This window comes from Microcebus murinus, chromosome 3, assembly GCF_040939455.1.
Source record: "Microcebus murinus isolate Inina chromosome 3, M.murinus_Inina_mat1.0, whole genome shotgun sequence".
In the NCBI taxonomy this organism is placed as follows: domain Eukaryota; kingdom Metazoa; phylum Chordata; class Mammalia; order Primates; family Cheirogaleidae; genus Microcebus; species Microcebus murinus.
In genome coordinates this window covers 74,162,260-74,188,149 of record NC_134106.1, presented here as the reverse complement: position 1 = coordinate 74,188,149, position 25,890 = coordinate 74,162,260, and the positions used below count along the sequence as shown (strand labels likewise).

The 25,890-nt window shown below is 36.3% G+C and overlaps 1 protein-coding gene across 3 annotated transcripts; it reads right to left on the bottom strand.

The window, feature by feature from the left end:
• ZC3H8 (zinc finger CCCH-type containing 8) lies at positions 1 to 24,923 on the bottom strand. 3 transcript variants are annotated; one of them, XR_012918598.1, is made up of 10 exons: positions 24,742 to 24,923; positions 20,257 to 20,353; positions 10,465 to 10,699; positions 9,314 to 9,447; positions 7,179 to 7,301; positions 6,677 to 6,788; positions 5,528 to 5,637; positions 4,607 to 4,655; positions 4,193 to 4,359; positions 1 to 483 (listed from the first exon to the last, which is right to left on the bottom strand). XR_012918598.1 is itself a non-coding variant. In XM_012742842.2 (9 exons), exons 1-8 carry the CDS (start codon positions 24,816 to 24,818, stop codon positions 4,623 to 4,625), a joined length of 921 nt encoding a protein of 306 aa, XP_012598296.2. In that variant the 5' UTR covers positions 24,819 to 24,923; the 3' UTR covers positions 1 to 483; positions 4,607 to 4,622. The 3 variants fall into 3 exon arrangements, 2 of the variants coding, with proteins under 2 accessions (XP_012598296.2, XP_075857089.1); XM_012742842.2 differs by lacking the exon at positions 4,193 to 4,359; XM_076000974.1 differs by lacking the exons at positions 4,193 to 4,359; positions 20,257 to 20,353 and having other exon boundaries at positions 10,465 to 10,694.
• Between the last annotated feature and the right edge of the window lie 967 nt (positions 24,924 to 25,890).

Sequence of the window (25,890 nt, the reverse complement as noted above, 5' to 3'; positions counted from 1 at the left end):
TATTATAAAACTGTAATTTATTTTAACCCTCAAAGGAAATTGTGAGCAACCATTAAAAACATGTGAAAATGTTTAATGACATGAGGAGATCTAGCTCTATTTTTATAGTCCACCTATTATGCCAATGTCTTCCTAGCAGTTTTCTCTCCTCAAACCTCCTATACCTCTTCACCCATCCTCACTCAGCCTAACCTTGCTTCCTATTTTATTGAGAAAACTAAATCAATCAGAATAGACTTCTGCAACCCACCAGCCGGCATCTCTGCCATATATGCTGCTCTCCTGTTCCAATGGCCAGACCATCTCAGGGAAGACCAATCCCTTGCACACTTGTACTCTAGATCCCAGCCCTCTGGCCATCCATTAAAGAAGCTGCACATCATTCCAATGACATAAGAGGGCGCTTTGAATGAAGACTCTTGTAAACTACTCCAAATCACCAGTCTTGAACAGGCATATAGGCTTAAGCATTCTTCATCTATGCTACAGAAGAAAACAGAGAACAAAAAACACATTAGCTTGTGAAAATTACCAACTTAGCCACACTTACCGCCCCTTTCTCTACACACACAAAAAAAACCCATGCAGCAGGAGAAAACTATAACACAAACATCTAAACAATTAAAGACTCCTCTTTGGGAAAAGGAAATACCTTGAATTCAAATTCAAAAACTTAAGACTAAAACTGAACAAAAAACAGAAGTAATGAAACAAGAGTTGACTGACATCAGAAATGATACAAGAAAATAAAATTATATTTAAAATGAAGACTATATTACAAGAATAGATTTGAATGGAAACATAATAAAATTTATTGAACAAAAGCAGAAAAATAAAAAGAATAAAACTGAGATGAAAGAAGAACAATGTAATAAAGAGCAAAGAAAACACATGACAGAGAAAATATGCAAACATAACACAGTAACTATAAAATGATTAGCAACTAAGTCAAATATTTGGTCGTATCAATAAATGTGAATGGACTTATTCACCTATAAAAAGAAAAAGATTTTGGTTTATCTCACAGGGCAAAAGCCAACTATATATGTTCCATATAAGAAACAGATCTAAAAATTATTCAGAAAAGCTAAAAATAAAATGATGGGCAAATGAATATTAAAAGCAAATGGAAAAAATTTCAAGATGCAGTGCAGAATACGAAGCCACATCAATAAACTTTTTGTACTATTGCATAAAACCCATTGGTCATATTGTGGGTTGGATGGATGTCTTACCCATGCATAGTTTTGTATCACACATTGTTTATTTGGAAATTATTAGTGCACTAATTTATGCAGATCTTCCAAATGTTTCATTATATAGTTTAGTGTTTTAAAAATCACATTCCTTAATATCATCAAATCTCACCAAAAAAGTCTTTAGGTATAGGAAAGCTTTTAAGCTCACAGAAGCAGATCAAATGTTCTAAAATTGGAATTTTTGCTCAAAAGCTTGAATTTTATCATTGATAACAAATGTTTTCAGTTGTCCTCCTTGAAGTGACAGGGTCACTCTGTTCATTTGTGGAAAAGGTCCTGCCAAACATCTACATTTTTTTTTAAGAGATAGGGTGTTGCTATGTTGCCCAGGCTGGACTCAAACTTGAACTCCTGGGCTTAAGCAATCCTCCTGCCTCAGCCTCCTGAGCAGCTGGGACTACAGGCACACACCACCTCACACAGATCTCAGTTGTTCTTTCAAGTAAAAATAGTATTCACGAAAAACAGCTAATTCAGCTTGCAACTCAGATAATAGCACAAGTGCTTTTCCTTTATAATACCTCTTCAGTATACAGTTATATATCTTCCCATTTTGCTAAACATAATATTGAAAAGACTGTATGAGTTGAGGTTTAATAACAATAATTTTTATTGCTTCATCAAGGACATTCTTAAATGAAACTGGCACTAGATGCAGATGTTTTCAGAGGGGAACTCTATTCGAGGTTTAGAAACTGGACAGTCTTATTGAAACATAAACTCTTCTAGTGAAAACTAGAAGAATATGCCTCTACTGTTTCCCAATTAAGTATGATGCTGATTTTCTTAAGGTACAACACATTTTTGCATGTTAAGAAAATATCCATCCTATGATCTTATATGTATAAAACCCTAATATAAAAAAATCAGTTGCATTTCTACACACTAACAATAAACAATCTAAAAAGGAAATTTAAAAAAATTCCATTTACAATAGCATCAAAAAGGATAAAATACAGTTGACCCTTGAACAATACAAGTTCAAACTGTGTGGACCCACCTACACACATGGATATTTTTCAATAAATATATTGGAAAAGTTTTGGAGATTCGTGACAATTTGAAAAACCTTACAGACAAACTGCATACCCTAGAATCATTGAAAAAATTAAGAAAAAGTTATGAACGTATAAAATATATGTAGATACTAGTCTATTTATGTGTTAATCAACTGTATTATCTATAAGGCTTCTCATCAACAGCAGGCTATTAGTATTAATAGTTAAGTTTCTGGGGACTCAAAAGTCATATGCAGATTTTTTTACTGCATGGGGGTAGCACCCCTAACCCCCATGTTGTTCAAGGGTCAACTGTACTTGGGATTTAACCAAGGAGATGAGACTTGTACAATAAAAATTATAAAATGTTGCTGAAAGAAATAAAAGACAAATAAATGGAAAGATATCCCATGTTCAATAATAGAAGACAATATTATTAAGATGTCAATATTACCCAAAGAAATCTATACATTCAATACAATCTCTATCAAAATTAAAATGACGTTTTTTGCAGAAACAGAAAAATCTACCCTAAAATTCACATGAAATCTCAAGGAATCCTGAATAGTCAAAACAATCTTGAAAAAGAACAAAGTTAGGGGACTCATATTTCTGATTTGAAGCTACTACAAAGCTACAGTAATCAAAACAGTGTGGTACAAGCATAAAGACAGACATATAGACCAATGGAACAGAATAGCGAGGCTGGAAATAAATCTTAACATACATGGTCAAATAGTTTTTGACAAGGGTGCCAATGCCATTCAATGGGGGAAAGACATTCTCTTTCAACAACTGGTGCTGGGAAAACTGGATATATACATGAAAAACAAAGTTTGGACTCTTGTCTTAGATAATACATACAAATTAATACATGAAGTTGGACCCTTGCCTTAGATAATTAATACATACAAATTAACTCAAAATGGATCAAAGACCTAAACATAAGAGCTAAAGCTATGAAACTCCTAGAAGATTATATAAGGGAAAGGCTTTACAACACATAGGATTTGGCAATGATTTATTGGGTATGACACCAAAGGCATAGGCAACAAAATTAAAAATAGATAAAATTTACGCTTCATGAAAATGAAAAACTTTGCAAAAGACACCATCAACAGAGTGATAAGCACATTCCTGTGCCCTTTAAGGTGACTAGGAAAAGACTTGCCACACATACTTCAGAAAGGATTTTATCATGAACATATAAAATTAATATATAAAGGACAATCGAACCAATAAAAACATGGGCAAAAGACATCAACAGGGATTTCACCCAAAATGAAACTCAAAGGTCCATAAGCATGAGATGCTGTACTTCATGCAAATAAAGCTAATGAGATTCTATTTTGACACCCACTAAATTGACCAAAAATATTTAAAATATTAGCATTATAAAATATTGGTAAGTGTGGAATAACAAGAGTTCTTGTACACAGTTTTGTAGGAGTATAAACTGTTATGACTCCTTTAGAAAAAAATTGGTACTATCTTAAATGTTAAGATGATATAACAAGTCTACTCCTTGGAATATACCCTGGCCCTGGAACTCAAGCATGTTTATACCAACAGACAGACATGTATGTGAATATTTATAATAACAGCTTGTTAAAAAATTGAAAATAACCTAAATATCCATTAATAATAGAATGACTAATAAATAACATATACATAGAATGAAATGCTATATAGGAGTAAAAATGAATGATAGCTGCATGCATTTTACACGAATGAATCTTAGAAGTATAATGTTGAGTGAAAATAGCAAGTGACCAATTAAGACACCAGTGGCTCCCAACCTTTCGGCATGAGGGACCAGTTTCATGGAAGACAATTTTTCCAAGGACGGGTGGGGGGTGGCCAGGGATGGGGAGGTAAATGATGGGGAGTGGCTGTAAATACAGATGAAGCTTTGTTCGCTCAACTGCTGCTCACCTCCTGCTTGTATGCGGTCCGGTTCCTAACAAGCCACAGACCAGTACCAGTCTGTGCCCAGGCGTTGGGGACCGCAGTAATACGCAGAGTATAGTATTGTCTAAATGAACTCTAAACATAAGCAAAACTAAATATACTGTTTCACGAATTATACACATTGGGTCCATCTGCAAAGAAACACAAGAGGAGAATAAAAATATAAATGATAGACCCGCAAAGGGAGGCAGACTGGTAAGAGATCCACACAGCTATGTATATGTATCAAATACCTTACAATTTTTTTAGTGGGGGAAGAAAGAGAAAAATACTTCTATTTAAGAAAATGGAAAAAGCCCTATTGAGATTGCCATGCCAATTTCTAGAGATGGTTCAAAGGGGGCAAAAAAAGAAAAATGTAGTAAATTCTAATTTTACCTTTTAAATGTCTATTTTATTTATATGACTTCTTTTCAGTATCCAAAACCTAATAAGAAAAAAAAATCACATAATCATTTTTATGCATTAATGTCTAATTCAGGTACACTGTCATAATTCTCAAATGATTCCAATAACATCCATCCTAATAATAATCTAATATTTACTACTATAAAAGGAACTGAAAACTAATTTTATGTACCATTTTTCCATATATATGTTACACAAATAAACTAAACACTTGGTACAAATTCTAATTTCACAGTAACCTTTCATATTTTATAACCTAAAAATATCTAGAAATAAATACTTTTGACTTTCTAATATTTGCATATGCTCAAGGGAACATTTCACCACAAGATGGTATGGTTGATTTTAAAAGAATCTTTATTTGCATGTACATTTCAATTTAATTTTGAAAAGACTAGCTCCAACTAACACAGGAAATAAAATACTATAAATGACTATAATTTTTCAATAATCTTTTCTCACAGACTAAAAGAATATTTGAAGAAAACACTTTGAAATTACTACTTAATTTTAAATATAACTCTAACATGTTTATTAACCTGTGACTCTTAACTTTCTAAGAATCTTTATAAGAATACTATTAATATTCCTCTTATCTGCTTTACTTTCCTTTGTTTAGCTTAGCTATTAAAATTGCTAACATTGACGGTTTTAAGAGTATCCCAATTTATATTAGCAATGAGTATAAATCTTCCTTTCATCTATAAGGAAAAATATACAAATGAAAAATAATTTTCTAATCTCAAATAAATTCTTAAATTATCAGTCCTAATATATTCCATACTCCTTAGGAGGCCCTCTCCTTAAGGAACAGTATCTTCAAATTCTCATCCTTAGTTCAAATATATGCTTTAAAAAGGAAAAACAAAAGATTATTAAAATTGTACTTACTTTAGCCAACAGTTCTTGTGTTTCGGCAGTCAGGGGGGCATGTGAAAACTTGCAGTAGTCACCCTGATAACATTTTGTTCCTGTATGGTAAAACTTGCAAGGATATTCATGTAATACAATGTCAAGGAAGAGAACAATTTTAATTCAACTGAAATAGTTTGTTGTTATTTTAATGTTTTTCTTTTTTCTATATAAAGTCTTTTCATACTAGTAGAAACACTGAATTCCTCTATTTAAAATATGAGAAAATAAATTATTAATTGGGTTACACAAAAAATCTAACTTTAGAAAGATTACATAAACAAGTCTGTTGACTATCACAAGACACTTTTTTCTTCATATCCATTCTCATAATAGACTAAAGATGGGTTCATTGAGATATGAAAAGGATATATATTTTAAATACCTTGAGAAATGTGATTATTTTTAACACATTCTTTTGGGGTAGAGGAATCACAATTAATAACAATAATATGTCTTACAAACTTGAATCCTTCTAATATTAATCTTGTTTAAAATAGAATAAATTTATATAACTTCAATATTATTTTCTAGGAAAAGAAATCCTCAAGTTAGAATCTAAGATTCATTATACTGAAAGACTGAAGAAAAACAACTTTTGTAGTGACCAAAGGTGCTATTACCCTAAAATGTTTATTCTTCATGTTTTTATAACATGTCTGCATCATTTGCACTGAAGAGCTAAGATTATTCTTCAAATTAAGGGACAATTAACCTCTATATAGTTTAGAATATATAGGAAATAAGTATTCCCAAATTATTCAATCCCTGCCTTTTTAATAAAGTAGCTTTTCTGAATATAGATTCAATTAGTCGATATTACAGCAGAAATTCCAGCAGTCTTTCTGTACATGTATCAGAAAGGGACTTGAATAGGTCTCATGAACCCTCAATACCACCCAGGTTGAACAGAAAGAATCATCATTTGAGAGATTGTCTAAGGAAGTTTTCTTTCTTATGGGGGGAAAAAAATTATGTATAATTTAATCAGTTTAATACTAAGCTGGACTTGGATAATATAATTTTGTTATACTAAAACATTGGTTTTATTAAAAATTTTGCATATTTAAAATGTTCATGTAAATATCTATGAAGAGTAAAGTTACCATATCTTGTGATAAAGGATATTATGCAAATACAGACAGTTTTCACCTCTGGTACAATATCCTTGTACATAAAACTTACACATTTCCTTTTTCTTTTCTAGCTCTGCATCATGATCAAATTTACATTGGTCTCCCTAAGGCAAAAAAAGGTACAAGGAAAAGTCATTATTTCTTATAGTTAAGTCATTACAATTTAATTCCCATTAAACTTTAAATATACAAATGATTCCAAAAAGAACCAAAGTCCTAGAAGCAGTACAGTCTAATATTAATGAGTTACCTTGTAAGTACCTCACATATATCTGCTTAAAATTTCATTAAGTCCTAAACATTTTTACCACAAATCATCTTTTAATTTTACATACTTTATCTACTTCACTAAAATTTTTTAATTGAACCTTTTCCAGAAGCAAACAGTTTTACAAACCTAATAGTATGATTTAAAAGAGTGTCAAACAGAAACAGCAGTTTGTTTTAGTACATTTAGTACATTTTAGTATATTTTTGCTTACACAGTTTTATACCTTAATACATTTCCTTTCAAGAAAATATTTACAAATTTGTTTTCCCTTGTATTCCACTGTATGTTGGTTGATGAATCCCTGACTCATTCTCACATGCTGCTGCTTCTCTTTAGGTTTACCATCCTTTAAAAACAAAAACAAAAAATTAAATGTGAGAAATAGAAAATTGAATATTTTATTCTGTTGCACAAAATTATTTTAAACCACCGTTAAAATATTAAAAGCTCACTCTTTTAAACTGGCCCTCACATGTAAGATCTGGACTTTTGTACATCAGTCTAAAAATGAATGTTTTGTTAATTTCAACAGCATTCCACCATTGAATATTAGTGCTTGTGCAATTTAAATATTTTATATGTTGCCCTTAAAAGAACGAAAAAAATTTAAAAATGAATTTTTTAGTACTTGTGATAAAAAGCAAAGTCTAGGCTGGGCGCGGTGGCTCACGCCTGTAATCCTAGCTCTCTGGGAGGCCGAGGCGGGTGGATTGCTCAAGGTCAGGAGTTCAAAACCAGCCTGAGCAAGAGCGAGACCCCGTCTCTACTATAAATAGAAAGAAATTAATTGGCCAACTGATATGTATATAAAAAATTAGCCGGGCATGGTGGCTCATGCCTGTAGTCCCAGCTACTTAGGAGGCTGAGGCAGAAGGATCGCTCGAGCCCAGGAGTTTGAGGTTGCTGTGAGCGAGGCTGACGCCACGGCACTCACTCTAGCCTGGACAACAAAGCGAGACTCTGTCTCAAAAAAAAAAAAAAAAAAAAAAAAAAAGCAAAGTCTAAGAACAAAGATCTTTAGAAGAAGGAGAAAGGTGGAAGTCATGGATGGGGGCAGCCCAAAGCAATGAAATCTATAGTTTCAATGAGATGCTCAGTGGGTGTTAGTTGATAATACTGACCAGCTTGAATCAACAAATGTAATTAGAAATATAGCCTCAAATATGGTGATAAAGATATAAAATTAAAGGTCATTTTTATATAAAAAACAAAAGGGGAATTTTTATAATACATTTGAGCTCTTCAGAAATATATTACTTTTAACTTGTAGTACACAGCTTACAGCTTTTGCATACCAAATTTTTGAATACAGTTCTAGGAATACAGTATGTACAGACAAAGGAGCTGACTGTATAGTTACGTGATCTGCTTTGCAATAACGTTAAATTTCCACTTAGCACCACCAAAATTATGCCTTATAAGTGTCAGTTTAAATCTCTGGTTTTATTTGGTTGTATTATTCAAGTCTATCATATATGTCTAGAATTTGTTCCTCACGTAGAAGGGCTGTTAGCTTTGGCTTAATAATCAATTGATTCAGTGTACACCAAATGAAAGGGAATACTGACTGGGTAAGGACACAAAGTTCTAGCTCTGGGTTGGCCCTGTGTGACTATGGACAATTACCTGAACCCTAGGGCTTCAGAGTCCTCATTTGTAAAATAAAGAGGCAGGGATAGATTTCATATAATGGACTTGGATCTATAATATTTGGTATTTCTAATATTTTATAAACCTTTACTCTTGTCCCCTGTGACAAGCCTAATGAAAAGCTTGCCATCCAATTTAAAGTCCATTTTTCCATCAGAAAGGCAGAGTCCAGAGAAGTCACTTATTGTCCTACCCTGATTACACGTGCAGACCAAGGAAGAGGAATTTCTACAAACAAAATTGCAATACTAGGAGGGCAGTGGGTATAGAGATTTGGTAAGGCCAATGCCCAGAAATATTCCTTTTTAATTACCAGAGGGAGTCAGGACAAACTTTGTAAGACTCTATGGCCTTTGAAATGACCTCATGACTACTTGATCTTCTCTGGTCTTCCCATTTTCCCACAGTCATTCACAGTACAACACTCAAAAATCGAGGGGCTTATATTCATGCATTCGGGACAACAGGGAGAACACTAAGGCTTAAAATGGCTGCTGGCAGCTAACGAGTGAAAGGGAAGGAAGCTGCAATAATAAGGAGGAAAATGGAGAGCCCACTCTCGGCAAAAAGAGATCTTCATCGTGAGAAAACCCTGATTTTATGGGATGCTCCCATCTCTCACTATCACATAGAACTTCTTGTCACTGAAGTATAAGATTAAAATCCAAAAGCATACAGGGGTTCTGCTACAAGCATGTGATCCTATACCTCGTCCTGTGAGCCACTGTTCCTCAGCAAAGCATTTGGTCCCTTGTTTCCAGTGCCAGGCCATTTCCGCTTCATTTTCTTCTTTTTACCATTCTTGTGACCAGCTTTAATATTTTTATTTTTTTGTTTAGCAGCTAAAAACAAAAAAGTTAATTTTAAAAAATGACATAAAAGTATAATAGCAGTTTACTTTTTTTTCCCCAGTAACCAGACAATGAACAAGTATAGTTTACTTTTAAGAAGTATGTCTTAGAATAATCCAGGAAAAGTTCTCAACAGCTCAGTGAGTGAAAACTGGTAAGATACTGACCTGCTTCCTAGAAGTTCTGGGATTAAGAGATCAAAAAGAAAATTGTAATATATACTGGATTCCCAATTCATTCTTTTTTTTTTTTTTCCTGAAATATCTTCCAGGGCACTCCAATTCATTCTTTTTGAAAATATATAAGATATTGTCAGGCAAAAAGCAAGATAATTAATGAAATCAATCTTACAAGCCAAAAGCCAGATCCTTTTGAAGTGTTCAGAGTATGAGAGATCTAATTAGGAATTGCCATAGCACCATAATGGTAAAAGCTTCAAATATTTAAAATGACTTCATATATTACTGTCAGATTTTTAATTGAAAACATTTTATATAGCTTTAATCTACAGATCCATTTTAAATAGAAAAAACACAGGTAGAAAACAATAAGAGCATTAAGAATTTCATCTACAATTGCCATTTGCCCTCATATTTATGCCCAAATCTCATTTCAGTAATCTAAAAGAATATATTTCTGAGTTCCAGTCTGACATACAACCAGTCAACTCTTCTTTAAATGACAACAATACACACAGGCATCCCATCCTTCATACATGCAGAGGCCAAGGATTTAGCACTCTCCCTTTAGAAAAAGCCTTGGCCTTTGTTATATAGCCCACCTGCACCCCCAGCTCCTGCAAACAGTGAGCATTTATACACCAAGCGGCCAGCTCTTAGGTGGGATCTCAGGCCATACAAGCTCACACCTGGCGTACAGATCCGTGAAAACCATGATTGTATCATGAGATAAGGTACAAGGAAAAAAATCCCTGCCCATATATGGACAACTGTGATGACTTCTCTAGATAAACTTTAAATGATAAAATATTAATAGTTTGATCCTTACCCTGCTGAGTATCTTTTGCTCCCTCTTTCTTCATAGATTCTTCAGGAAATGGTAGGAGTTGAGCAGCATTTGCCATTTCTTTAGCTTGTATGTACTGTTGAAGCTCTTTGGCAAAACTGTCTTCTGATTCCTGACTGCAGATATCATTATCACTATATACATCATAGTCCTTACTTCTTGATTTTCTATGTAGCAAACTCTTGGGCAGAGTTGTAGAGTTTCCAAAGTGCCTAAACTAAGTAAAAATTGAATTTTCAATTTAAAAAACCCAATATGATTAAAAACAATCTGGTTATACAGAAGAAGAAGATTGGCCACGAACGTATCATTGTTGAAGTTACGTCTTACACTGGGGAAAAGAATCCTTATTCAATAAATGGTGCTGGGAAAACTGGATAGCCACATGTAGAAGACTAAAACAAGACCCACGCCTTTCACCTCTCACAAAAATCAACTCACGCTGGATAACAGACTCGAACCTTAGGTGTGAAACTATTAGAATACTAGAGGAAAATGTTGGAAATACTTTCTAGACATCGGCCTAGGCAAAGAATTTATGAAGAAGACCCCAAAGGCAATCACACCAGCAACAAAAATAAACAAATGGGACCTGATCAAATTAAAAAGCTTCTGCACAGCCAAAGAAACTGTCAAGAGAGCAGATAGACAACCCACAGAATGGGAGAAAATTTCTGCAAGCTACACATCCCATAAAGGGCTGATAACTAGAATCTATTTAGAATTCAGGAAAATAAGCCAGAAAAAATCAAACAACCCCATCAAAAAATGGGCAAAGGACACAAACAGAAACTTTTCAAAAGAAGACAGGATAATGGCCAACAAACATATGAAAAAATGCTCAACATCTCTAATCATCAGGGAAATGCAAATCAAAACCACAATGAGATATCACTTAACTCCAGTGAGAATGGCCTTTATCACAAAGTCCCCAAACAATAAATGCTGGCATGGATGCAGAGAGATAGGAACACTCTTACACTGCTGGTGGGACTGCAAACTAGTTCAACCTCTGTGGAAAGCAATATGGAGATACCTCAAAGTGATACAAGTAGATCTACCATTTGATCCAGCAATTCCACTACTAGGAATCTACCCAAAAGATCAAAAGTCACTTTATGAAAAAGACACCTGTACTCGAATGTTTGTAGCAGCACAATTCACAATTGCAAAGATGTGGAAACAACCCAAGTGCCCATCAATTCATGAGTGGATTAATAAAATGTGGTATATGTATACCATGGAGTACTACTCAGCTTTAAAAAACAATGGTGATTGGGGGGAAATGGGCATTTATTGAAACCTTAAAATCTGTACCCCCATAATATGCCAAAATAAAAAAAAATAATTAAAAAAAAAAAAAAAAAAAAAAAAAACAATGGTGATATAGCACCTCTTGTATATTCCTGGATAGAGCTGGAACCTATTTTACTGAGTGAAATATCTCAAGAATGGAAAAAAAGCACCACATGTACTCACCAGCAAATTGGTATTAACGGATCAACACCTAAGTGGACATATAGGAATAACATTTATTTGGTGTCAGACAGGTGGGAGGGGGAAGGAGGGGATGGGTGTATACAAACACAACAAGTAAGAGGTGCAACGTTTGGGGGATGGACACGCTTGAAGCTCTGGCTCGAGGGGGGGGGGCATGGGCAATATACCTAACCTTAACACTTAACCTAAAAAAATAAAATAAAATAAAAATAAAAATAAAGAAGTTTGGTCTTGGGCACATGGGGTTCATACAGTATTCTCTCCACTCATATATTTGTAATTTTTCAAAATTAAAAATGAACAAACCAGTATGACAAATCCATCTTTAAAGACAACTTAAGGGAAGATTCTGAATTTATACACTGTATGAATTTTACTGAATTAAAAGTCTAAACCCCCAAATCGTAGTTGATATAAATAGATTATAGTATTCTCACATTGCATTTCTCCCTTTGCACTGACAATACTTTAATTATTCCTCTTTCCTTTTTTAAAATTTTAATAGATTTAGGGAATACAAGTTGAATTCCATACATATATATACAGTAAAGTGGTAGAGTCTGGGCTTTAGTGTACCCATCACCCAAGTAGTGTATGTTATACTCCATAGGTAATTTTTCATCCCTTATCCTCACCACCTCCCCCGTGAGTCTCCAATGTCTATTATACCACTCTATGTGCCCCTGTGTAGCTGTAATTTAGCTCCCACTCATAAATGAGAACATATGCCATTTATTTTTCTTTTCCTGAGTTACTTCACTTAGGATAATGGTCTCCAGCAGTTCCATTCAAGTTGCTGCAAAAGACATTATTTCATTCTTTCTTATCGCTGAGTAGTACTCCAGGGTGTATATTTTCTTTATCTACTCATCAGTTAATGGGCATGTAGGCTGATCCCATATCTTTGTGACTGAGAATTGTGCAGTGATAAACATATGAGTGCAGGTGTCTTCTTACTACACTTGATCTTAGCCAAAAGGCCAAGAAGCGATTGTCTTTTTGATATAATGATTTCTTTGGCAATACTTTTAAATGTCTTGATTCAATAATTTACCATTTCATAAAACACCATGTAAACTATCATGGCCCATTTAGCTTAACCCTTTGCACTCGCTTGCTTTATTCTCATTATCCACTCGACATTATCCACACTCGACATTCAAGTACAAAGGGTTAAGTTACATTTCAGCTACCAAAATCTACTCTTTCTCCTATAACTCACTGCAGTGATGGCAGCAACAATAAGGAAGAAAGAACTTCCCTGTTATTTGTAATCAAGTTCACTTTCAGAAATAGTTTTTCTAACTCCGTTGTTGAAAGTGCCCCAAGGCAACATCAGAGAACCCAACCACTCACTGGAACAGAAACCTAGGTATGGGAGCTGATTTTGGAGGAGCTCAAGCTGATCACAGCACATGACTTAAAGCAATTTCTGTATAAAATTTTTCAAGTATCCATTCACAGTTATCTATACTTGGTGATAGAGGTATATCAAACTGTATAATTCTAATTTATATAAATTATAATCAAAAAGTTTATTTTTTAAAAATGACCAAATCCCAAAGGGCTCCTATTCTGATATCAGGAAGAGATAGCATGCCTATAATTACAGTGAACAATGATTCTGTTCCAAAGCATACTTTGGGGCCGGGTCTCTTACTTACTTTCACATGATAACTGACTAAGGCAGCACAAAACAAAAAACAGTAGAATCACTATTATAAAACATATAGGTATCCCAATTTAATGGTTTACATGTGATGGTTAACTACAAAGCTAGGAGTTGTTCCACCAGATTGATTATGAGCCTAGAAAATGAACTTATTCCCTGTTTAAAGAATCCAAACAAGGTGAGGAAGTTTCTTGATCTGACAATGGCTTCAAGGTACACCTGATCTTCATTATGCCAGACAAGACTACCAACTAATCTAACAATCTTCAGGCCACCAAGTTCTTTGTCTCCAAGTCTTCAAAAGAGAGCACCTTTGTCCAACTACCACCATAGAACGAACTTCTAAATTTAACTTCTGGACTGATAGGTTGGGGTAAGCAAACTTCAGCCTGGCCACATGTTTTTGAAAATAAAGTTTTACTGGAACACAGTCACACCCATTCATTTACATATAGTCTTAGTTGTGTTTAGTTGTGAGAGGGACAGTATGGTCCACAAAGTCGATTCACTGTCTGATCCTTTATGAAAAAGTTGGCTGACTCCTGTGATAGATTGTTATGTTTACCTTGGTTCTGCCCTTTAATTTTACTTGGTGGGCATAGGAGGAACCAAAAAGATTATTCAATATGCAGTGGCTCACATGATTAGCTTACGCAAACACATAGAGATAAGATTCTGTTCAGTGCATCCAAATCAAAATATTAAAATGATCCAAACGAGTGCCCTCTACTTGCACAAATGAATGCCCTCTACTTGCACAAAACACATAAGCCGACAGTATTGAAGCAATTCCTTTTACCACAAGTAATAACATGTCTGATCTGTATTAAATGAATACATGAGATGAGCTGGCAACATTAATAAAACTAGGACAATCATTATGTTGTTTTATTATACAGTAGAGATGAATATTACTAATGACTCTTTTCAGAAGGCACTGAAATACAGAAAATACATATTACTGAATACTTTTCTTCACTTAGCTAACTAGAAACTCAATGCTTCAGTTTGTTGTTCACAAAGGTATAATCTGGGAAGTGTACAAACATAATTACAACCCTTTTCTCCTTTTGTGAAGGAGTCTAAATAAAGTAGCTTTTTTTTTCAAGTAAAAGGTTTTATTGCTTTTGATTCAGGATGGCTTAGTAAACTAGTATGGTCTCCAGACACCCCACAGAAATAAAAGTACAGAGAATAGTGCGCATGTATCTGGGAGTGCGTTCATGAAGTGCGTTCATCAATAACTGACAGAGTTCAACAAATTTCTGACAGTCAAAAAGGAAGTTACACTCTAGAGCAGTGGTGCTCAACCTTTTGGCACCAGGGACCGGTTTCATGTAAGACAATTTTTCCACAGATGGGGGTGGAGGGAGGCAAAGGTGGGGCCGGGGAGGGGTGAGGCAGAGCTCTGCAGCCCGGTTCCTAACAGGCTGAAGACTGGTACTGGTGCTGAGGGTTGGGGACCACAGCCTAGAGGTTGGGCTTAGGTTCGAGTGTGAAAAAGATGATGCATTATAATTCTACATGAAAACAAAGCTATTATAACAAATTTTCTCTACCCTACCCCTCATCAGATATAAATCAACCAGGAACTTTCCCTGAGAAAAGAGAGGGCTGTTATCCAAAGAAATTGAATAAAAAGTCTGGTGAAAGGTAAGGCTTCACACGTGGGCAGTAAAATCACCCACATAGGGGTACTAAGTCTTCTATGTGTACTTAGGAACAACCCCTACCAGAAAAATGCTCCATCCCACTCACCCTAAAGCAGAGGTTTTCACCCTCCTGTCCAGAGACTACCCCCCACCCCCTGCCAAAAGGGTCTATGAATTGAATTCAGAAAATTCAGTCAACTTAGATGGGAAGAAAATCACGTAGTATTTTCATCAACCCCTAAATTGACATTTTGTATTTTCTCCTGTTTTGAACACAGGGAACAAACCCTAGTAGTACCAGCAGTACTATGACTGTCACCAATATAAACCACAGGTATTTTCATATATTACATTACAGTTGCTATAGATCTCAACATATTTTTTACATTTACCACTATTTCAAAATTAGATAATTAAAACCACTGCACGGTCTTACTATTTAGTGCATTAGTAAAGAATATATTACACTTACTACATTTGTCTTTACTATTTTGATAAGCTCTATTTCAATAAAATCAATTTTCTTTGTAATCCAACATATTTTATTTTACACACTTAAAAACTTTACTCTGAGCAGGGGCCCATAGGCTTCTCCAGACTGCTAAAGGTTAAGAACTGTTATGCTGCTGGGAAACCTACCTACATAGGCAGCCTACTCACCTACTGAACGCCCAGGCAGGCTTCCTTCCCATTTAGAGGAAAGGCCATTAGAGACACAGACCTACCAAACACATCAGCAGGGGATATCCATCAACTCTCTAGGCCTTTCTTAAATGAAGGGACAAGAAGGGAACAAGCATGTCACAACAATCTAAGCAGGGGTCAGCAAACTACAATCCAAGGGCTAAATACACTCTGCCACCTGTTTTTGTAATAACCCACAAGCTAAGAATAATCGTTGCTTATTTTTTAATGGTTGTAACAACAAAAAAATTTTTTTAATATTTCTTGACATTTGAAAATTATATAAAATTCAAATTTTAGTATCCATAAATAAAGTTTCATTGGCACACAGCCATCCTCATTTATTAATGTATTATACTGGCTGCTTCCTCACTGTAACAGCAGAGTTGAGTAATTGCATTATGTTCACATCAGTTCACAAAGATGGCCAGTGCATTACAAACTGAGGTAACAGTAATAACTCCAGCAGTATTTTGAGTTCCTCATGCCATTTTATTTTACTTTTTGCATTACCAGTGCATACCCACCAGGTCAAAGCATGAAAAGTAGACTTCGAATGTAATGCATTTAAAGACACGGTGAAGTGTGGATTATTTTACTGTCAAATCAGATGGCAAAGCATTGTGGTTCTTATTAATATGTAATGATACTACAGTAGTGCTAAATGAACACAATATATGTGGACACTACAATATTAAGCATTCATCACAATATTCCCAACTCACAAGAAAGTAACAGTCAGAAAAATAAGAAAACTTAAAACAGATGATCTCATCACAAATTTCTTTCTTCACAGAAATAAAAAACAAAAACAAAACCTCAATCAAAGCAAGTTTCTGAGCAGCTCATTTGTTAGCCAACCAAAGACAGCTGATGGTGAGTTAATTAAATCATGTTTGATTGCAGCAGTTGAAGGGCTGCTCAAAGACTGAGGAAACTGGGAAGAACTTCAACAAACAAACACTTAAAAAATGAGGTAAATGATTTCAAGTGGTTTTCCCTGGCTCTTAATGAGTTGACAGCTGTTACTGAGACTGACTGCTCAGTATCACTGTGCTGTTCAAAGTTAAAACAGAAGCAAGACCTCCATAACCACACTAATTTGCTGCAGATAGATTTTCTACATTCAAACTACAATTCCTGCACTGTTTCTTCAGACTTTAATACAAGAGCAAAGGAAACTGCCATTTCATAATCCATTTATTGTGCAAATGAGGAGCTTCCACTTAACCTTCAATTGGAAGTGATTAATCTGCAAAGTAACAATGTACTAAAAGATAAATCTAGTGAAGAAAGAATCTAATAAAGCTCCATAAATGCCTTCTAGGGAATGAATATACTCAATTAAAATCATGTGCCGGTGAACTGATATCAGTATTTGGCAATACCTATCTGTAGTGGGAAGACATTTTCAGAGATGAAATAGATAAGGTCCTATTACATATCACCATAACAGATGAATCTTAGCAATAAATTTTGATGATAAGGGAGCAGTAAATTTGAACCCCAATTAAGCAAATAATTATCCCATAAAGAAGAACCTCATTCTTCTCATCAGTAGACCTGTATTATAAAAGCAATTATACCGTGGTGGCTCACGCCTGTAATCCTAGCACTCTGGGAGGCTGAGGCGGGCGGATTGCTGGAGGTTAGGAGTTCGAAACCAGCCTGAGCAAGAGTGAGACTCTGCCTCTACTATAAATAAAAAGAAATTAATTGGCCAACTAATATATATAGAAAAAAATTAGCTGGGCATGGTGGCACATGCCTGTAGTCCCAGCTACTCAGAAGGCTGAGGAAACAGTATTGCTTGAGCCCAGGAGACTGAGGTTGCTGTGAGCTAGGCTGACGACACAGCACTCACTCTAGCCTGGGCAACAAAGCGAGACTCTGTCTCAAAAAAAAAAACCAAACAACAAAAAAACCACAATTATATGCTAAATTTTGTCAATAAAAAGTTGTGGAAATTTGTTTACTCTCTTTCATCATATAAGTAGCTACATAATGTTCTCAATTTTTCTTCTTGCCTTGAAAAGCCTAAAATATTTACTGTGTTATCCTCATAACACAGAAAATGCTTATTGATCCCTGACCTAGAGAATAAAACAAAAGAGCAAGAAAATAACTGAAAAACTAATTCAGAAGAAGTTAATATGATTCCAGGAAAATAATTCAAAATTTTAAAAATAAATACACAAAGATATTCAAGATATTATATTCAAAAAAATAAGGCTAGAAAGCTTTAAAAACAAGAATGAGCTCCTAAATAGTTAAATTATAACTTATAAAATAAATAGAGGACATTCCTAGAATACAAAGAAAAAAGAGATAAAAAATAAGAGATGATATGTCTCATATATGAAGGATAGGAATATGGTCTCACCACAATAACACTAAGTACGATGAATGCAGAAAGACTTAGACAATCTCATACAATTAAGAACACCAAGAATAAAAAGAAGAATCTAAAAGCTTCCAAAAAGAACAGGATACTTATACAAAGAAACTAGAATTAAATCGGTAAGACTTCACCTTTGCAACACTAGATTATGGAAAACAATGGAGTAATAACCTCAGACTTAATTCTATTTAGGCAAACTATCTATCAATTATGAGGATAAATTCAAGATATTTTTGGAAATGTTAATAAGAACTCAAAAATTTATCTTCCATGCATTCCTACATAAGCATGTATGCCAACCAAATAAGAAACCAATAGTTAGAAAATGATACTTTGAAAAAGATAGAATTTATAATAGCTTCATTAAACACTTAGCAATAAATGTAACAAAAGGTATATAAGATGTGAGATATTTACCAAGAAAATTATAGGCATATCTTGTTTTATTGCTTTTTGCTTTACTGTACTTCACAGATGTGTTTTTTACAAATGAAAGGTTTGTGGCAACCCTGCATAGAGCAAGTCTATCTATGCTATTTTTTCAACAGCATGTTCTACACTTCATGTCTATGTGTCACATTTTGGTAATTCTCACAATATTTCAAACTTTTTCATTATTATTATATCTGTCATGGTGATCTGTGTCTGAGATCAGTGAGCTTTGTGGGGTGTTTTTGGAGGGTCTTGCTATATCACCCAGACTGGTCTCTAACTCCTGGGCTCAAACAATCCTCCCACTTCAGCCTCCCAAATACTGGGATTATGGGGGTGAGCCACTCTTCCTAGCTATGTGATCAGTGATTTCTGATGTTACTATTGTAATTGTTTTGGGATGCCATGAACCCTGCCCATATAAGACAGCGAACTTAATGGACACGTTGTTTGTGTTCTCCACCACAGGCTATTCCTCTGTCTCTCTCCCTTTTCTCGGTCCTCCCTAATTCCTGAGACACAATGATTTTGAAATTAGGCCAAGTAATAACCATACAATGGCCTCTAAGTGTTCATGTGAAAGGAAGAGTCACAAGTCTCTCACTTTAAGTCAAAAGCTAGAATTAAGCTTAGTGAGAAAAGTTCAAAAAGAGAAAAAGAAAGGTAAGAGAAGAGCACATATTATCTTTGCTATGGGTTGAACTGTGTCCTCCCAAAATTCTTATGTTTCTAATCCCAGTACCTTGGAATGTGGCGATATTTGGAAACGGGGCCATTACGGGTATAATTAATTAAGATGAGGTCATTAGAGTGGGCCCTAGTTCAATATAACTGATGTCCTCATAAAAGGGAAATCAGACACAGGCACACAGGGAGAATATGAACAGCCATATGAACATGAAGGCAGAGATGAGGGTGATACTTTTGCAAGCCAAGAAGGCCAAAGATTGCCAGCAATACATCAGAAACAAGAGGAGAGTGATACACAGGTTCTTCTCAGTCCTCCAAAGGAACCAACACTACCTATTCCTTGTTCTGGGACTTCTGGCCTTCAGAACCATGAGACAATAAATTTCTATTGTTTAAGCCACTGAGTTTGTGGTACTTTGTTATGGCAAACCTATCGAACTAATACAGGCTTTAAACTATAAATCACTAAGGTTGGTTAAGTTAGCAAATCAAAGCCCTCAAAATTTTAATATAATGTGAAAGAAGTTTTTGAAGCAGATTACAATCCATTTCAGAAACAGGGAAAATTAAAACCAATTACTAAAAACAATTCATGTTAAACGGCAACAAATAAAGTATAAACAAGTTTCCCTGATATAAGTAAGTGGGTCCCAAATGTTTACTAAAATGAGACCCATAGGATCCCTCATGAATTTCTCACATCCATTCCTATCTGTTTTTTCAATATGGCAACTTAATCTTACTTTTTTGGGAATTTGCTCACACTCCAGATTAACTTCCCATTTTATTTTCTCTTCTTGTGTTTCTTCAACTTCTGTATCATCTATTTCATCATCGATTCTGTAGCAAAAATATCAAATAACACAAAAGGGTTTTTTCAACCTGAAAAGAGTTCATACCACAACATTAAAATTAACTGCTTTGGCTTGTCTTCAACTTGCCCTGAAAGAAATTCCAAATCAGTATTCCAAACACTCAAGATAAATAATGTACACAATTACGGTGGGCAGTAAATGTCAATATATTTATAAATAACCTGTACAACTGAAATTTTAGACTATACAACCTTAATGCTCAGGTATTAGCAGCTATATAAATCATCCATTTATCTACCATTCTGTTTATTCAACAAATACTGAGTATCCGCCATATACCAGGCTCTAGGACTTAGTTCATGCTACAATAAAAAAGACCTTGTTCCTGCCTTCTAAGAACTTTCTACTTGCTTGGGAGAAAAAAATAAAGGTGTTTCAAAATGGTGTGATAAGTATAGATGTATATACGAGGAACACTTAACCTGGACTTAGGGGCCAGGGGCTTTCTGAACCTAAAAGATACGTAAGAGTTAGCAAACAAAGAGGAATGTAAGGGAGAAAGGTATTTCAGGCAGAATGCATGGTGCCTTCTGAGGCTAGGAGAGAGACAAACATACTCAAGTACAAAGATGAAAAAGAAAAATTGTGTTCAGACTCATAGGACTGAGAAGTTGACCCTGCATGGATATCAATTACTTGAGGATATTCCAACAAAATGAAAAGTAAACTCAAGACAGATGAAGATAGTAAATATAAGAAACTGGTGAACAAAGAAGCCAATAAAATGTATATGTGAATCTAATCAATGGTTGACGCTAGAGATATAGGGGGCTGAAAAAATTAGTGAACACAAGATTGTTATATGCCAGACAAAAGCCAGGAACAGGCAACGTGTCCATTCTCAAAAGAACATGTTACAAACGGAAGGCACTGCTAGCACAAGAAGAATGTGGATACTGGCTTTGTGCTTCTTTCAAAGTCACAGGAACCTGGGCTTCACAGCTTCATCCAATGCAACAGTTTATATTGATCTTGGAGCTCCTGAGTTACATTCATCAGATGAGGTGCCAAGCTGTGAGCCTTTTACCAAAGCTACCATTACTAGAGCCAAAAAAATCAAATATTTGTGAACCTTTATTGCTCCAGTTTCTAGTTACGAATCGTTTCATGGAGGAGGAGGCAACCACCTCTCCTTAGGCACAGAGATAATGACTACAATAGCAATACAGCAGTGGCCAACACTTGCATAACGCTCTGTGCCAGGTGTTGCTGCATGCACATTCCACTTACCACAACAACCGTATGATACATATATTACTGCTTAAAAAGCTCATTTTACAGATGAGAAAACTGAATTACAAGAAGGTTGCATAACTTGTCACAGAGCTAGTCAAATGGTCAAATCTCAAATGAGATTTGAGCCCAGGCAGGCAGGCAGGCTTCGAAGTGTGTGCCTTAAAAACTACACCCTGTTATTCTACTGCCCATTCCAAATAGGTGTCTACTTTCACCCCTCCACTGTTAAGGTCTATAATTCTGTGCCCATATTACCTGACCTATGAACAAGATGAGACAGAGTTGACCCTCTCCTCCGTAAAGCATGTTCTTTACTTAGCTTCAAGGATACTCAGCTCTTCTAGTTTTTTCTTCCTCACTGGGCACCTCTTCCCAGTCTCCACTGTTGGCTACTCATCTTCACAACTTTAAATGTCAGCCCTCAAACCTCTTTCTTGTCTATATTCTTATTCTAGGAGGTGATCTCCTTCTACCTCATGGCTTCGAATACCATATATACGTAGTTGATTTCAATAGCCAAGCCTCCAACCCAAACCCCTCCCCTTAAACCCAAACAGAGCTAACTTCCTACTCAACATGTCCACCTTGAATATCTACCACACATGTGTAATCCTAACATATCCAACACTGAACTCTTGCTCTTCTCTCTGAAACCTAATCCTCCTGCTATCTTAAACAGCAACTCCATCTCTTTCAGGATACTGACCAAAACCTTAAGATCAATCTTGACACCTCTTATAAACCCCCTCCAATCTGTGAAAAAAATGCAGTTTGTTCTATCTTCAAAATATAGCCATATTTGACCACTTCTTGCCACTAATAATCAAAGTTGCTCTCGGTCTCCTATATTCTACCCTCAACATAACCAGAATGACCCTGCTAAAATATGTCAGATGTCACTCACTGCTGAAAGCCCTCCAATGGCCTCTCATCTCAGTCAGAGTCAAAGCCCTTATTATGGCACCCACAAGTCCCTACATGATCTGCCTTCCTCAAACCTACCCAAATACCTCTCAGACTTCAAGTCCTGCTACTCTTACTCCACTCTAGTAGTCATTCTGGCCACTTTGCTTCCCTAACCCAATCACACTAAGCTCACTCCATCTCTAGATCTTTCCACAGAACATACTCCATCCCCTAGACAGCAACTCCTCTCACTTCCTTAAAGTCCCTACTCAAATGTTACTTACCAATGTGAGCAGTTAGGCCTTCCTTAGCTACCTTTAAAATATCTACAGTCTCCCCATCATCCCACTGGTGCTTCTGTTTCCCCTACCTTTCTTTCATTCTCTCCAGGGCATTTAACATCACAAAAAATACTGTATATTTATGTATTATCTATCTCCCCCGCCCCCAATCATGTAAATTTCATTAGTACTGAGATTTTTTTCTTGTTCATTTATTGCTGTATCCCCAAGGCCTAGAATAATGTCTCTTACATAGCATGTATTCAGTAAACTTCTTTTGAATGAAAAATATTTTCATCCAAAAATTACTAGGAAAAAAACCAGAAATTGTAACAGAAATGATTGCTTCATTTGCACAAAACAAAACCAAAACACCCCCACACCTTTATGCATTGAGAAATAATGCCAAGGCAAAGTCAAAGACAAATGACAATTGGGAGTAAAATATATGCAGACAAGAGCTCCTAAAATTTGAAAGATACCAACAGCCAAAGAGAAAAATGGGCAAATGATATGAATAGACAGTTCACCATACTTCCATGCCATCCTTTGCCTATCATTTTGGCAAAATTCCAAGTGTCTTTTATGTGCTACAGTAAAGTTTTTGTGAATGGATCTTTTGGTCAATACATTTTCAAGTTGATAACTGATACTTGTTTTTAAAATGATGCTACTGTCTTTTTTGGTGATGAATTCTCTTATGTATTTTATAGTTTATCAATTGGTTCCTCTTATTTTCCTTAGTAAATGATATCATCTGCAAGTAATTAGTGTCTTTCTCTCTTTCCGATATTTATAGGTCTTATTTTATATTAGAAGTTTGGTGATGAAATCATGGGTCCTGAGTCAGACTGTCTGGGCAACTTAATCCTTGCTTTGCCACTTAAACTTGCAATCTTGGCAGGTTATTTAACGTCTCTGTGCCTCAGTTTTCCCATCTGTAAAACGAAGACAGCATTATCTTCTCCTTAAGGTTGTTGTGAGGGCTAAATGATGTATTTCATGTAAAGTGTGTAGTAAAGATCCTAATGATCAATTAAGGTAATAGTTTCAATTAAGGCATTTGAGATGCAGTGAAATGAGTAGATGAGTGATACCGAGAAGTAAAAATCAACCAGAATCAGACACACCTGTGATGAGAGAAATAAAAGAATGTGAGATCCGTGTCAAGGTTTAGGCTTAGGGAAACCGGGGAACATAGAAGACATAGGTTTAGGAGAGATGGCTTTTAGCACTTAAAACTCCAACAAATAAAAACTGAAAGAATATCTGGGTGTAAACAAACTACTCTATACACGTCTCTAAGAATGAGACCAACAAATTAGCACCATTTGGCCAAGTCTCACTTGCTTTTTCAACCTAATGGAATTACTAAGTCCACATGGTATTTGTTGCTTTATTATGGTCTTTAGGGTTTTCTGTTGCAAATCAGTGAACTAATGGCAGCATTCTTTAACGTTTAATCAAGTTGTGGTTTCGTCCTTTCTACAAAAAAGAGCCCAGCATGTGTCAGTGGAAAACGACAAAGGATCTCTGTCCTTTGGGAGCTTATGGGAACAGGCAAGGGGGCAACAGGTTATGGGAACAGCGGCTAGCTCCTAACCTGCCTAGAGGGGCAGGAGCGCGGAGAAAGGAGAGCATCCTGGAGCCTCCTCGCTCCCACCCCAATGGCTCCCCTCGCCCAGGCTCTCGGCGCCCCTGGCCGTCGCGCCCTACGAACTGGACCCCGTCTCCGGCTTCTACCCCCCTCCACCCGCAAGTCCCCTCCGGGTCCGCCCGTCGCGCCCGGCCGGGGCCGGCCCACGTGCTCCCCACGGGCCCTCGCGGGGCGGCCCGGATGTGGCCCCGCGCAGCCTCCAATCCAGAAGGAACGAAGAGGCGGAGCCTGGCTGGGGCCCTACATTCAAAGGATGAAAAGATGCGGGATCACCTTTCGTCAGAGTCCGTGGCCGGTTTTTTGCCGAGGGCGGGGTTGGGGGGCTTTGAGAAAAGATTCTCAAAATCCATTACCCAGCCGGGAAGATCCCTCTCGCGAGCCCGGTCGCTACAGGGTAACAACCACGGCGCGAGGACGGGCACCTAGCTCCGCAAGCCCCGCCCCGCGCACGCGCACGCGCCGCCCCCGGCGGCTCTGCGCACGCCCGCTCTCTCCTGCGCCTCATCGGCTCTGCGCACGCGCCAACTGACTAGCTACGTTGACTTGGGCTTTTTCGCCCATTATCTCAGACAGAATTTTTTAAATTTAGTCCATAGGATTCTGCTTTCTTTCACTGTGGTGAAAACTATCGAAATCACAATGTTTCTGAGGAATGGTAGCAATAGCTAGAATTTATTTTTTCTATTGTTTTTAATCATTTTTATTTCAAAATATTAGGAGGTACAAGTGTTCTTGTTGCATGGATGAATTTTGTAATGCTGGAGTCAGGGCTTTTCGTTTGCCCGTCACCAGAACAGCGTACACTGTACCCGCTAGAATTTATTCGAGCACTCCTTTACCATTCCTTAGAAATATCTTTTCACGTCTTAGCTGACTTAATCGTTATAACAGGATTATGAGGTAATCTCTGTAATATATGTACTATCACTATTCACATTTTTTAGGTAAATAAAAAATGTATACAGGTAAGGTAAATTGTAGGATCTCTGTAATCGGATGAGGTTAAAATAAATACCCAAGTAAATTCAAGGCAGAAAAGTCCATTAAAAAGTACCAAGTGGGCCGGGTGTGGTCGCTCACGCCTGTAATCCTAACACTCTGGGAGGCGGAGGCGGGTAGATCCTTTGAGCTCAGGAGTTCGAGACCAGCCTGAGCAAGGGCGAGACCTCGTCTCTACTAAAAAATAGAAAGAAATTAGCTGGACAACTAAAAATATATATAGAAAAAATTAGCTGGGCATCATGGCACATGCCTGTAGTCCCAGCTACTTGGGAGGCTGAGGCAGTAGGATTGCTTGAGCCCAAGAGTTTGAGGTTGCTGTGAGCTAGGCTTATGTCATGGCACTCTAGCCCAGGCAACGGAGTGAGACTCTGTCTCAAAAAAAAAAAAAAAAAAGGTACCCAGTGCTAAAAGAATTCAGAA